Source organism: Aotus nancymaae, unplaced genomic scaffold, assembly GCF_030222135.1.
Source record: "Aotus nancymaae isolate 86718 unplaced genomic scaffold, 86718_ANA_hifiasm-v0.15.2.pri h1tg000008l, whole genome shotgun sequence".
Classification (NCBI taxonomy): Eukaryota; Metazoa; Chordata; class Mammalia; order Primates; family Aotidae; genus Aotus; species Aotus nancymaae.
In genome coordinates this window covers 14419840-14434513 of record NW_026988419.1, presented here as the reverse complement: position 1 = coordinate 14434513, position 14674 = coordinate 14419840, and the positions used below count along the sequence as shown (strand labels likewise).

At 56.8% G+C, this 14674-nt stretch overlaps 1 protein-coding gene across 2 annotated transcripts in view; it reads left to right on the top strand.

The window, feature by feature from the left end:
- SPEG (striated muscle enriched protein kinase) overlaps nt 1-14674 on the top strand; it is a 59830-nt gene that overhangs the window by 27813 nt on the left and 17343 nt on the right. Inside the window, exons 7-18 of one of the 2 annotated variants that reach the window (XM_012445972.3) lie at nt 334-509; nt 749-837; nt 2934-3109; nt 5551-5811; nt 6945-7103; nt 7219-7408; nt 7518-7741; nt 10156-10275; nt 10509-10613; nt 11179-11385; nt 11787-11910; nt 12011-12186. In XM_012445972.3, coding sequence (XP_012301395.3) covers nt 334-509; nt 749-837; nt 2934-3109; nt 5551-5811; nt 6945-7103; nt 7219-7408; nt 7518-7741; nt 10156-10275; nt 10509-10613; nt 11179-11385; nt 11787-11910; nt 12011-12186 — 2007 coding nt within the window. Of the gene's footprint in view, nt 1-333; nt 510-748; nt 838-2933; nt 3110-4423; nt 5235-5550; nt 5812-6944; nt 7104-7218; nt 7409-7517; nt 7742-10155; nt 10276-10508; nt 10614-11178; nt 11386-11786; nt 11911-12010; nt 12187-14674 lie in introns of those variants that run through there. The other variant, XM_012445971.3, reaches the window with a different exon arrangement.

Below are 14674 nucleotides of genomic sequence, written 5' to 3'. Positions count from 1 at the left end.
GAATGTGGGTTCCCTGCTCCAGTGGAATTCTCTCGCCAGGCCCAGGAGCGGCCCCTCTGCTGCATGAACCTCTTGCCCCAGGCCTTTCCCTATGGTGTCCCCTCACGGGAGGATCAGCAGGGTCGTGTTGGCAGAGCCAGTGATAGAGGAGGTTCCAGGGGCTCAGGGAGAGAAAACAGCTGGGTGACATCGCAGGAGCCTGGGGGCGAAGTCACGGCAGGGCTGGTCTGTGGGGAGCTGCCCCAACTCCTGGGCTCTGGGTGACATTCCAGCCAGCTCTCCCAGGCTCTCCGCTCATCTTCCTCCATGGCAGCTGTCTCTGTCTGTCTCCAGGTGGGTCTACATCCCCTTTTAGCAGCCCCATCACCTCCGACGAGGAGTACCTGAGCCCCCCAGAGGAGTTCCCAGAGCCTGGGGAGACCTGGCCCGGAACCCCCACCATGAAGCCCAGTCCCAGCCAGAACCGCCGTTCTTCCGACACTGGCTGCAAGGCACCCCCTACCTTCAAGGTCAGACCCCTGAGGCTGGGGCCCGGCCTCCTGTGTGCTCCCGTTCCTTTGGGTGCCCCCTTGTTCTTGGGGCCATGTTCAGGCACCAGCAAGACCTGGAGCTTTGCTCCCATTCAACCCTTCTTACCCAGAGCCAGTCTCAGTCTGGCTGCGGAAGAGGCCTCCATCCCAGATTCCACAGCCCCCAGGACCCAAAGCTGTGCTCTGTCTCCCTTGACACTTTGGGGTACCCCCTTCAGGTCTCACTTATGGACCAGTCAGTAAGAGAAGGCCAAGATGTCATCATGAGCATCCGCGTGCAGGGGGAGCCCAAGCCTGTAGTCTCCTGGTGAGTAGCCGCACTTCCCACCACCCACGGGCGACTCCATCAGGCTTTGGCTCTGGGAGGTCTGGCTTTGGGTAGAAGGAACTGGAACCTTTGTGGGGTTCCCCATGATCTGCCTCTGGGGCCTCATCTTAGGGACAGTAGTGTACTCCCCCCAGGACCCTGTCCCTTGCCCCGCATTCCAGGCTTATTTAGGGCTTCCCCTTCTGGGAAGGGATTTGGGTCTCATGTCTGTCCATTTGAGATAAGTGTCCGGGCTCAGTGGCTTATGCCTGTAATCCCAGCACTTTGGAAGGCTGAGGTGAGTGGATCACTTGAGGCCAGGAGTTCAAGACCAGCCTAGCCAACATGGCAAAACCCTGTCACTACTAAAAATACAAAAATTTAGCCAGATGTGGTGATACACGCCTGTAATCCCAGCTACTTGGGAGGCTGAGGCAAGAGGATCACTTGATCCTGGGAGGTGGAAGGTGCAGTGAGCTGAGATCGCACCACTGCACTCCAGCCTGGGTGACAGAGTGAGACCCTCTCTCAGAAACAAAAACGCTCCCCTCCCAAAATTGGCAAGGAGCAAGACATTTCAGAGGCCAAGGAAGGAGGATTGCTTGAGCCAAGGAGTTCAAGACCAGCCTGGGCAACATAGTGAGACTCTACAAAAAATTTTTTTTAAATTAGCTGGATGTGGTAGTACATGCCTGCAGACCCAGCTACTTGTGAGGCTGAGGAGGAGGATCACTGGAGCCCAAAGTTTGAGGTTGCAGTGAGCTATGATCACGCTACTGCACTCCAGCCTGGGTGATATAGTGAGACCCTGTTGCTGAAAAAAAAACACACAACAATTTGTTTCTCAGCTGCCAGCAACCCAGAGTTAAATGTGGGTCTCAGCAGCAGGGCCTCGCTCATCCCAGGTGCCTGGAACATGGATTACTCAGCTTGCTCATTTTTTATTGGTTTGAATTATGTTTTTCATTTTTAATTGATTGCCTGGTCCCCACTATGATTTTCTTTTTTTGAGATGGAGTTTTACTCTTATTGCCCAGGCTAGAGTGCAGCGACATGATTACTGCAACCTCTGCCTCCCTGGTTCAAGTGATTCTCCTGCCTTAGCCTTCTGAGTAGCCACCACACCTGGCTAATTGTGTATTTTTAGTAGAGACGGGTTCACCATGTTGGCCAGGCTGGTCTTGAACTCCTGGTCTCAGGTGATCCACCCGCCTTGGCCTCCCAAAGTGCTGGGGTTACAGGCGTGAGCCACCATGCCTGGCCCCCACTGTAATTTTTTTTAACATTGTAAGTTTTTTCATATCCCTTTTGGGAAGTGGGAAAACTATCTATCTGTTATAAATATATAAAAATAAGACATGGAGAAGTTTAAGAATTATTAAGAGCTAGCCAGGCATGGTGGCTCACACCTGTAATCCCAGCGCTTTGGGAGGCAGAGGTGGGCAGATCATGAGGTTAGGATTTTGAGTCTCAAAAAAAAAAAAAAATTATTACGAGCTAAATAGGGCCAGGCATGATGGCTCAATGCCTGTAATCCCATCGCTTTGGGAGGCCAAAAGAGGAGGATCATTTGAGCCCAGGAGTTCAAGACCAGTGTAGGCAACATGGTGAAACCCTGTATCTACAAAAAATACAAAAAATAGCCAGGCATGTTGGCATGTGCCTGTAGTCTCAGCTACCCGGGAGACTGAGGTCAGGGGATCACTGGAGCCTGGGAAGGTAGAGGTTGCAGTCAGCTGCGATTGTGTCACCGCACTCCAGCCTGGGTGATAGAGTGAAACCTTGTTTTTAAAGAAAAGAAAGAAAAGAAAAAAGAGCTAAATAGCATGGCTCTACCTCGAATGTGGCAGGGTTCTGAGAATGGAGAGCTCCAGGTAGTCAGAAGTGACCTGGAAGCTCCTGGAGGCAGGTGGGATGGCAGAGTCAGGGTCAAAACCTAGCCCTGGAAACCAGGGATGCCCGCAGTCAGGGGACAGCTCTGGAGACTGGGCGAACTGCACAGGGAAGGAGAGGCCTGTGCAGCGCTGCAGCCCCAGGTCCTGCACACACAGATCAGGTCCCTGGGCCCTGGGACTGAGTTCTTGCCCCTCTGACAGGCTGAGAAACCGCCAGCCCGTGCGCCCGGACCAGCGGCGCTTTGCAGAGGAGGCTGAGGGTGGGCTGTGCCGGCTACGGATCCTGGCTGCGGAGCGCGGCGATGCTGGCTTCTACACTTGCAAAGCAGTCAATGAGTACGGCGCTCGGCAGTGTGAGGCCCGCTTGGAGGTCCGAGGTGAGTACCTTATTTCTCTATGAATGCCCACCTGGCCCTGGCCCCTTCCTTCTGCCACTGTCCACTCTCACACAGCCACAGTTACAGGATGCCACCACTGAAAGGGCCTTACGGGGGCCCCTAGTCCAGCTGCTTGTATTATTGTTGAGTGAACCAAGGCCCAGAGACAGGAAGTGACCTACCCAAAGCTGCACAGCACGTTGTTCCGTGCTCAGCTTACTACACAACCCTACCTCCCTGTTGTCACAGAGCCCTGGCAGCAGCCAGAGACCCTGCACCTGCCACTGGCCAAGCTCTCTCTACACTCTTCTGAGCCTTTGTCTCCGTGCTCTGCCCAGGGCCCTCCCTCATCCCCCTCCCCCTCTCCTCTCGCCCCCTTGCCCACCCTCCCATCCCATTCCTGTGCAGAAGCTACTGTGAGGTAGTGGTGGGGAAAGTCTGGTGGCTGGACCCGTTCGGAGGGGCCCTTGGGGTGGGTGAGGCATGGAGCATCATAGGGACCCTAGGGTACCAGGGTGAGCACAGCTGTGACGTGTGAAGAGGCCTGGGCCCCCAGGGCCTGGGGCATAAGTGCAGGGGCCCTCTCAGGCAGCAGACATGACAGGCCCTGGCTAGGGGGCCCTCGAGGGCCTATGGATTTTCCTCCCCGAGGGCCAACTGTTTATCTTGCCTTCCACCTCACCCTTGCCCTCAATGGCTCTTCGCTTACTCTCCTCGCTTCTCACACAGCCCCCAGCCTCCTGCCTCCTGCCAAGTCTCAATGCTAGGACCCTGACAGTCATGGTCCCTCTGCTGGCCCCCTGCCTCAGTTCCCCTCCTCTATGCCTGACGTTCCTGTGGTTGCCACCTCCTTGGTCTCCAGGTTCTTCAGCCCTCCTCCCCGGCCTGCTGCTTCTCCAGGGCCTGGCTCTGCCTTGCTTCTCTGTATTAACCCGTGTCTCGGTGCTTCTTTCTCTTGGTGATTCCTTCCGACACCCCCAGGCTTTGGGGTGCTCCTGAGCCCATGAATGCCTGGTTGCCTGGGGTCTCTGCCTGCCCAGGAACCCTGAGGACTCAGTTTCTGGCTAGCTGCCAGCCCACCCAGCCCAGGGCTAACCTTTGGGGAGCCGAGAGTGGCTGTGCTGCCCTGGCAGTGTGAAAGGTGGCCCTCCATGCAGAAGGGCCCTAGCCAGGTCTGCGTGCATGCGTGTGCATGTGTGCGTGTGTGTGTGTGCGTGCATGCGTGTGTGTGCGTGTGCGTGTGTGTGTGCGCGCGTGTGCGTGTGTGCTGCACTAACCTGCCGCTTGCTGACTGAGGTTTTTGTCTGTACACAGGCGAGTGAGCTCAGGGGGCCACCTGCGCTCCCCCCGCTACCCTCCGAGCCGCGCCCCTGTCTCAGGCACCTCTCGGACCTCGCTGTGTTTCACTGCCTCCTGCCCACAGACCCAGGCCCGCCGGCCCGGACCCGTCCCAGCCTCCCCTCCCCACCCCATGTAGCCCTCAGGGGGATAGCCCATGGGCCCCTGTGGACCCTCCCTCCCCAAGTGGACACATGGCTGTGCAGGCCAGGAGGCCCACAGATGGACTGAGTGCTGGGAAGGGGCAGCTGTGCGGGGTATCAATCCCCCAAGTCTCTCCCTGAAGGGGAGCACCGGGCGAGTGCATGTGCTACCGCTGCTACAGGCCTGTCTGTCTACCTGTTTGTCTGTCTGTGTGTCTGTGACAGTCAGGGAAGGATGCCTCTGAGCTGAGGTGGGGTCAGACAGAGTGGAAGAGATTAGGGCTTGCTGTGGAGGGGCTGGAGAAGCAGGGGCTGTTGACAAGGGCCTTACCAAGAGGGGTTGGACACTGACCATTCCAGAAATGGGTTTCAAATGGCACAACACTTTCTATTCTGCAAAAGACCAAAAGCCAGAGACCCCAGGATCTGTGCTGATGAACCATCTGGCTGAGCCCTGGCCCTGGCAGGTTTAGGGCCCATTTGGGGTCCCCTCCTTCCCTGTCAGGGCCTGGGGTACTCTGTCTGGGAATGAGGGTGTTAACCGGGCTTGGTGCCAGAGCAGGGGCAGGGGTCTGTTGTAGTGAGCATGGAGAGATTTGGAAACACCTATTTCTTAGCTCAAATAAAGTCCAGTTTGTACCCAGCTGGTGTGTTGTGTTTTTTTTTTTCTTCCCGCCGCCGTCTCTGCCACCACGTGGCCCTCTCGGTTTCCCCTCCCTCAGTTCCCTCTCACCTCCATGAGTCACCTTCCCTGGCCCAGCTTGGATTGCCATCTCAAAGCCAGGTCTGGGCTTGCCTTGCGGTCCTGGCCAGGTGGATGGGCTTTCTCCATCTCCAGAGAACAAAATGCATCTCTCTCTCTGTGTCTGTCTGTCTCTCTGTGCGTGCGTATTATGTGTGTCTCCCTTGCCCTGTGTGTCTCTGCTCTGTGCGTGGCCCCTGTGGCTGCTTTCCCCTCAGCACACCCTGAAAGCCGGTCCCTGGCCGTGCTGGCCCCCCTGCAGGACGTGGACGTGGGGGCCGGGGAGATGGCGCTGTTTGAGTGCCTGGTGGCGGGGCCCACCGACGTGGAGGTGGACTGGCTGTGCCGTGGCCGCCTGCTGCAGCCTGCACTGCTCAAATGCAAGATGCATTTCGATGGCCGCAAATGCAAGCTGCTGCTTACCTCTGTGCATGAGGACGACAGTGGTGTCTACACCTGCAAGCTCAGCACGGCCAAAGGTAACTCCCCACTCAGGCCTTAGTGCTGCCATGGGTGCCCAAGAGCTGGAGGGAGGGAACTGGAGAGTGCAGAGTAAGATGCCCGGGAAACAGAGCTCCAACCCCTAGGTGAAATGTGGGGGATGGGAGCTAGTGCATCAGTCTGGCCTCAGTAAAATGCGTGCTTAGAGTAGTGGGTAGCACAAAGGAAGGGCCAAGACTGGGTTGGTTAACTGTTCCTGGGAGGGAGTGCATCTGCTGAGGTGGACGTGGGTTCCAACGCCTGCCCGGCAAGTCACCAACCACATAACTTTGAACAAATCACTTCATCTCTCTGAGCTTTTTAGCCTGCTCATCTGTGAAACAGGGGCGGTGATCATGCCTCCTTTGTAGAAGGATTGGTAGGATGAATGAGATAATGGATGTAAAGAACGAAGCCCAGTACCTGCCAAAAGGGCCTTACCAGGAGGGAGTGGGGCACTGACTATTCCAGAAACGGGTTTCAAATGGCACACCTGCCTAATAAATGCCATTGTTACCACTGATGATATCTCTGACCTGGGCCTGTCCTCATGAACAGCAGAGATGATGGCACCTGCCTTGTCACATTGTGGGTGGTGAAGACCTAAGGGGAAGCTGGAGGGACTTTGGAAGCAGGAGGGTGCATCGGGTCAGCATAAGGGACCCTTATCTCCTCCAGAAGCTTCTTTGGGGGTTGGTAGAGTAGGGTCAAGGGGCATCTGCTCTGAGTTGGGAGCAGGTGGCTAGGAGCATGGGCATGACCCCGGCACAGAAGATAATTATGAGAAGGAGATGGAGGAGGGGTGGGTTTGGCTTCTAGGACCCTCTCAGAGCTGGAGTATGCTTCATCTAGGGTGGGCAGGAGGGAGAGAGCTGGGAGCAGGCCCTGGGTGCCTATGGAGTCCCCAGTCCACCATGGCAGCCTGGTCCCATGCTTGGTGACCTCACCCTCTCAAGAAGGTGGGGATCTGTGCATCTGGATCTGTGCCCACTGCCTACGCTGGGCACCCAGAACCTTTGCTGGGCTCTGCCCAGGCTCCAGCCTCCTGCTCAGCCTTAAGTCAGGAGTGGCAGGTGGAGATGCCTGGGCCTCCTCAGCCTTCCCTATCTCTGAGCTGCCCCCTGCCCCCCAGATGAGCTGACCTGCAGTGCCCGGCTGACTGTTCGGCCCTCGCTGGCACCCCTGTTCACGCGGCTGCTGGAAGACGTGGAGGTGTTGGAGGGCCGAGCTGCCCGTTTCGACTGCAAGATCAGCGGCACCCCGCCCCCTGTTGTTACCTGGACTCATTTTGGTATGGCCTCTTTGCTGCAGGTGTTGAGGGCTCCTGGAGGGCCCAGGCAGGAATAGGGTGCACCCAGAGGGCCCTCACTGTGCCTGCTCCGCATTCCCACCCCTCCCTCCTGCAGGCCGCCCCATGGAGGAGAGTGAGAACTTGCGGCTGCGGCAGGATGGGGGTCTGCACTCGCTGCACATTGCCCATGTGGGCAGTGAGGACGAGGGGCTCTATGCAGTCAGTGCGGTCAACACTCATGGCCAGGCCCACTGCTCAGCCCAGCTGTATGTGGAGGAGCCCCGGACACCCGCCTCAGGCCCTAGGTACCACCAGGGCCCCACCTGATGCTGGGGCTGCCTGTGAGGGGGCCAGTCCAGCCCTGGGGTGGGAGGCATGGCCCTGGGCCTCTGGGCATCCATGTCGTCCTTGCAGCTCGAAGCTGGAGAAGATGCCGTCTATTCCCGAGGAGCCGGAGCAGGGTGAGCTGGAGCGGCTGTCCATTCCTGACTTCCTGCGCCCGCTGCAGGACCTGGAGGTGGGACTGGCCAAGGAGGCCATGCTGGAGTGCCAGGTGACTGGCCTGCCCTACCCCACCATCAGCTGGTTCCACAACGGCCACCGCATCCAGAGCAGTGATGACCGGCGTATGACGCAGTGTACGTGTCTGGGGAGGACCCCGGGAGTGTCCCCTGCAGCACCCTCTTGGCTTGCCATGCCCTGCCCCTCTCCCCAGCTTCCCTCCGGGCCTTCCCTCTGCAGCCTGACCAGGGACAGGGCGCTGGGGGGAAGGGAACCTAGAGGAACTGTGAGGTCATTGCCTCCCCCGCAGCCCGCACAGCACTCATCTGCTGAGTCACCCCTCCGTGCCCATTGGCACTCACCTGCATCGGGCCCATGAGCAAGTTACAGAAGCCCTCCATGCCTCGGTTTCTCCTCTGTAATTGGGTTGTTATGAGACTAAGTCAATTAATACATATAAGCCCCCCGAGCAGGGCCTGGTAAAAGGCAAACAGTCGGGAGGCGTGAACTCTCACTGCTCTTGTTTTAGTGGTTATCATCAGCGGCGGCACTTCCTGGAGACACTGGCATGAAAAAGCAGGTGTGGGCGGTGTCTGGCATGGAAGGGATGCTCTGTCCAGGGTTGTTAACAAATAGCAAATGAAGAAGTAGGGGCCGGGGAGACACAGAGGAACACATCTGGGTTGATGTCCTCTCAGCCTGGGGTATTTTCTCATGGGACATCTCAGTTCCTTCCTGAAGGAATCTGAGTCTTGTGTGAGAAAGTCTGTCCATCTCCCATAAACAATGCGCACTCTTTGGCCTACAATGGTTTCCTCTTCCGGCTGCAACATCACAAAAGTTCACCTTTATTAAGTGCTTTCTAAGTGCCAGGCCTTGAGCGCTAAAGGCATGACAAGGACCATTTTACCTTGCCACAGGCCTGTAAGACAGGTACTATTAGCCCCATTTACAGATGGGGAAACTGAGGCTTAAAGCAGTACAGGAAGCTGCCCAGAGGCAAGAAAGGACTGTCTGACTCTGGTGCTCAGCGCCTAACGAGGAGGCCCCTGTCACCCATGCTGCATTCTCCCTGCCCGCCCGGCCATCTCCAGTGCCACCACCCTGGCTCCGCCCCCTGCCCGCAGCCTCCCGTGGCTGTCATTCTCAGCCGCAGGCCTCCCTGTCCTCCAGGCCGCTCTGAGGCCCTGAGTGAGTGTCTGTCTCAGGATCTGGAGCTGGCGTCTCCTCTTCTGCCTGTATCTGGGGTCACTGGCAGCCCTTGGCTCCTCTTCCCTTATAAATAGCGTCAGCAGAGATAAATGAATGGGTCACTATTCTATTCGGAGATAACTGCAAAGAGAAGGGAGGGATGTCTGGGGACAGCCCTGACATGAAGGAGGACAGTGCAGGCCTCCTCGCTGTGTCCTCGCCAGAGACAGCCTCCTTATCATCCAGGGAGCAGGGAGTAGGGAAAGAGCTTTGAAATCACATGGAACCAAGGTCAAGCCATCATTTACTGGCCGTGTGACCTTGAGCAAGTCGGTATCTCTGACCTCATTGGTAAAATGGGGATAATTTTGTAGGTTGTTGTGAGGATTCGAGGGAAGGCACATCAGGTACCTGGTACAGGCCGGGCACAGAGCAAACAGCTCTTGTAATATATCATAGAATGCCTTTGTCACTTACTGTGTGTGAGGTTCTGGGTCTGGTGGGACAAGCAGATCTGACAAAGTCAGCCCTCTCTTTAAGGAGCTTGCAGGCCAGGTCAGGAGCTATGATTCATGCCAGAGGAAGAGCCCCCACCCACGAAAAGCAGTGTGGGCCGGTGCCCGTCGATGTGCAGGCGAGAGGGCTGGAGTCCTGAGGGGAGTCAAAGGATGGAGTAGCGAGCAGGCCAGGGGCAGGGGGCTTCATGGGCTATACCCACTTGAACTATGTCTTGAAGGAGAAGGAAGCCTTAGGTGAGAAGAGAGCATCCCACAGAGGAGGAATGTCAGGAATGACCTGGAGGTGGAACTCAGCAGCTCGTGCAGGGGCCTGGTGGTTTGCCAGCATCCAGATGCAGAGGAGCACCAGAGATGCGGCTGGCGGGGGGTTTAGGTTGAGGACCTTGCTGCTCTCCTGGAGGGCTTCCCTGCAGCTATGCTGGAGACAGGATGGCAGTGGCCTTAGTGATGGAGAAGAAGGGTTAGGGGAGGGGCTGTGGGAACAAAGCTTTGTTGGAACTTTGACTTGGAGGTTGTGACCCCACAGAGGCCAGTCAACAGGGACGGGGATCCCAGAGAGTGGCCCAGTGTAGGAGGAAGAGAAGATGATAAGCTGCCCGGCCTGACACACTGGAGGGACAGACCAGAGGGGCCAGGGCAGAGATAGACTTGGAAGCCAGCCCAGGCCTGGACCTGGAATTTGCTGCACCATGGATGCACTTCCTGCTCCCTGCCCCATCCTTCCCTACTCGCCTCCTCCCTGCAGTGGATGGGGTTGAGGGACCAGGCCTGGGATGGCATGAGCCTACCCCTCAAGGTATCCTCGGGGCTCAGGCCCAGTGTCACTGTCCCTCCCCCACCAGACAGGGATGTCCATCGCCTGGTGTTCCCTGCTGTGGGGCCTCAGCACGCCGGTGTCTACAAGAGTGTCATCGCCAACAAGCTGGGCAAAGCTGCCTGCTATGCCCACCTGTACGTCACAGGTGAGGCAAGCACCTTCGTGGTCAGTGGCATGCACAGCCTGGCTTCTGGCACTACCTGGGGGCTCAGGGCCTCCACACCAGCTCCCTTCCCCTCCATCTCCTGGGGACCCTCCCGCCTTGTCCGTGCCCCTGCGGCTGAGCCCCCAGGCCCTAGCCTCCCACCCTGAGGCTTGAAGATCCCACTGGGCTGTGGGGCCCTTGGACCCAGCAGACGATGGACCTGTGGCTTTCAGATGTGGTTCCAGGCCCTCCAGATGGCGCCCCGCAGGTGGTGGCTGTGACTGGGAGGATGGTCACACTCACATGGAACCCCCCCAGGAGTCTGGACATGGCCATCGGTGGGTCAGGGCTGCATAGGGCCGTGGGTGGGGAAGGAGTTTAGACAGGGCAGGCTCAGACAGGGCACCACGGCTACCAGGCCCCAGAAGCGGATGGGGAGGGGCAGGAGCTGATGGAGTGCTGGCAGGAACAGCTTTGCCTGTCTTCTCTCCATGGTGGATGGCGCTCTCCCTCTGGGTCAGGAGAGGAGGCACAGGGCACCGCTACATTCCCTTCCCATCCTCAGAGGGACTAGGCGCCTGGGTCAGGACTTGCAATTGCCCTCCCCTCCTCTTGTCCAGGATCTCCTCCCACTCTGCCTCAATTTCCCTACCTCAGGTTCCCTACCTCAGGAATTGGAGTTCAAGTCCAGCCCCATCTGTGCCTGTAACTGATACCGTGTTGGCTCTAAACCTGCCAGGGAAGTAGTTGGGCCAGAGCAGATGGGGGGACAGGCAGGAAGCAACAGCGGAGACTGAGGCACATCCTCAGAGCAGACTAATGATGAGTTCTAGGGTCCTGGGCCAGGGGGATGGGGGGGTGCCACCCCTCAACACCAGCCTCCAGTAGCTCCTCTCCTGCCAGACCCGGACTCCCTGACGTACACAGTGCAGCACCAGGTACTGGGCTCAGACCAGTGGACGGCACTGGCCACAGGCCTGCGGGAGCCAGGGTGGGCGGCCACAGGGCTGCGTAAGGGGGTCCAGCACATCTTCCGGGTCCTCAGCACCACTGTCAAGAGCAGCAGCAAGCCCTCACCCCCTTCTGAGCCTGTGCAGCTGCTGGAGCACGGTGAGCTGGGGTGCTCCTGTCAGGTGGGGCTGGGAGCTGCTGGGATGGGGAACGGGGCCCTGTGGTGGAGGCTCGGGCTGGCCTGGACATGGGAACTGGCAGGAGCAGCCTGACTGGGTGGGACCTGGGCCCATCTGTGCACTCTTCTCCCTCCTGCAAGCAGCAGGGCACGGGGGCCGAAGCTCAGGCTTTGGGATGAGGCCTGCTGGGGTCCAGCCCACAACCCCAGCTTTGCTGCTCCCTGGCTGTGTTCCCTGGACAAATCGCTAAACCTCTCTGAGTTTTAGCTTCCCCGTCTGTAAACACAGAGCTTAAGTACTGATTAGGAGTGTTAAAGGAGTAGTGGGTGCTGAGGGCTCAGCATCAAGCCCAGCACAGAGCCTGCGCTCTCCTCCTCCCAGGCCCACCCCTGGAGGAGGCCCCTGCCATCCTGGACAAACCGGACATTGTGTATGTGGTGGAGGGACAGCCTGCCAGCGTCACCGTCACATTCAACCATGTGGAGGCCCAGGTCGTCTGGAGGAGGTGAGCCCTTTCCCACATGTGGCATCCCGGGTCTGGCCCCGCCTGGCCAGAATTCCCTGGGGCAAGATCCCAGGTGACCTCCCTGTCATGTGTCCCTTAGCTGCCGAGGGGCCCTCCTAGAGGCACGGGCAGGTGTGTACGAGCTGAGCCAGCCAGATGACGACCAGTACTGTCTTCGGATCTGCCGGGTGAGCCGCCGGGACATGGGGGCCCTCACCTGCACTGCCCGCAACCGTCACGGCACGAAGACCTGCTCCGTCACATTGGAGATGGCAGGTGGGTGACAGCGGGCCTTCTTCCTAGCCTCCTTCCAAGGCCCAAAGCTCTCTGTTCACATCCCAGCTACACAACCTACCTGCCGCTGCTGCAGATCCAAGCCCTTGTCCTTCTGTCAGGCCTGTCCATGTCATGGCTACACAAACACCATACTAGTAACCATGACAACAATCTATTGGCCGGGCGCCGTGGCTCACTCCTGTAATCCCAGCACTTTGGGAGGCTGAGGTGGGTGGAGCACCTGAGGTCAGGAGTTTGAGACTAGCCTGGCCAAAATGATGAAATCCTGTCTTTACTAAAAACGCAAAAATTAGCTGGGCACGGTGGCAGGTGCCCGTAGTCCCAGCTACTCGGGAGGCTGAGGCAGGAGAATCACTTGAACCTGGGAGGCAGAGGTTGCAGTGAGCCAAGATCACGCCATTGCACTCCAGACTGGACAATAAGAGCGAAAACCCATCTCAAAAAAAAAAAAAATTATTGATCCTAGTGCATGCCAGTCTTCAGTACTAAGCGCTTTACATGTATTGCCTCATTTAATGTTTACATCAACCTTGTGAGATGGGGTTGGTTATTATCCTCATTTTACAGATGAAGAGACTGAGGCTGAGGCTCAAAGAGCATGCTAAGAGTAACTGGCCCAAGTTCACAGAACCTAATAAGTACAGGAGCTGGGTTCAGATGTGGATGCCTGACTCCTAGCTCCTGTGTTAAACACGACAGGAAATAGTATTTCACATATAACAAACATGGGAAGACCAAGGTGATTTTTAAAGAAGCCCATGAACACATCTTATCACCAGACTTCCAGCCCTGGGGATCCTGGCCGCCTTTTGGCACAAGCCTATTTGACAGATCCTACCAATGTTTGCAGCAAGGTTTCTTTTTTTTTTTTTTTTTGAGACAGAGTCTCTTTCTTTCGCCCACACCATCTCAGCTCACTGCAACCTCTACCTCCCAGGTTCGAGTGATTCTCGTGCCTCAGCCTCCCAAATAGCTGGGACTACAGGCACACACAACCACGCCTAGCTAATTTTTTGTATTTTTAGTAGAGATGGGGTTTTGCTGTGTCGGCCAGGCTGGTCTCGAACTCCTGGCCTCAAGTAATCAGTCCACCTTGGCTTCCCAAAGTGCTGGGATTATAGGTGTGAGCCACCGTGCCGGGCCTTAGGATTCTTTTTATAATTTCTCCTTTAAAGATGTAGTCTTTTAAACCTAATGCATTAGGTACAACTATTTGATTTTCTAGTTTGTTAATTAACCCTAGACATATGTAATTGCCACTCAGAACTCCTGATCAACATGGGCTAAACAGGGTTACCTGCTGAGTAAATACAATTCCAACGGAAAGCAAAGAAAGTGACATTTTACTTACAGGCAATCTTATCGTGGGTAAATGGACATTTTCTGGTGCTTTCAAAAAACCATCGAAGCTCACTTGAAACTTTCCGATGCTTTGACCTTCAGTGACTGCCCCCACCACCTCCCAGCCCTTGAGGGCCAGGATTCCTAGAGGAGAGGGGAGGTGATGTGGAAGAGAAGTGGCCATAGGGTGTGCAATGAAGAGACAGGGAACCCTTCTGGCCGGGCTGTGAAGATGGTGAGAGGGGCTGGGCGCTCTTTCAAGTGTCTCTGTCCTTGCCTGCCCTGCCCCTAACACTCTCTACTCAGTCACTTTACTTCTTGACAATTCATCTTCAGGACTCACCTTTCTTCCTGGATACAGGGGGACCCCTGGGATTTGGGGAGGCTCTGGACCTGAGAAGCCTGCAGCACAGCCTAGCTGGAACGGTGACCAATGGAGACTATGTCCCAGCCAGCCAGGGCTGAAATGGAGCTGGGGCTTGCACTGACACCTGTATTCCACTAGACCCCACCACACCACACCCAGGCAGGGCAAGTGGAGAGGTGGCCCCCTTCCTCCACGTCAACCCCACTGTAGTGTCTCCCCCACCCCCAAGATGGCCTCCCCCATTGTCTGTGTGCCTGCGAAGGGTGGGGGTCCACACCCGGCCACTGCCTTCCCAGGCACCTGACTCATCCTACTCCTCCTCAAGCTGAGATGCTCAAACATGCTGGGGTGAGGGTGGGGGCTGGCAGGGGACACCTGGAAGTCACAGGCTCCTTTGCAAAGCACATTGCAATATGTATCTAATTCCATCATGAGAATTAGAAGCTGCTTTACCAGGAAATCATATGACCACGTGACATGTACGGAGAATGAAATCACAGCCACATGTGGGAGATAGTGAGTTCATTTCTACACGGTTTGGTTAATATTTGGGGGTTGTTTGTTCATCTTGCCATTTCCCACGTGCTATTAATAGAAGGCCCTCTAAACTTTTTTCAACGATTCAGAGAAGAAACTTCAAGATAGAGGCAATGCCATCCATGAGCCTAATTCAGGGTCACAGACTAGGCCACCTGCAGGGGCCAAATTCAGGTAGTCAGAAGCCAGCGGGTGGCCCTGTGAAGAAGGGCAGCCACCCAC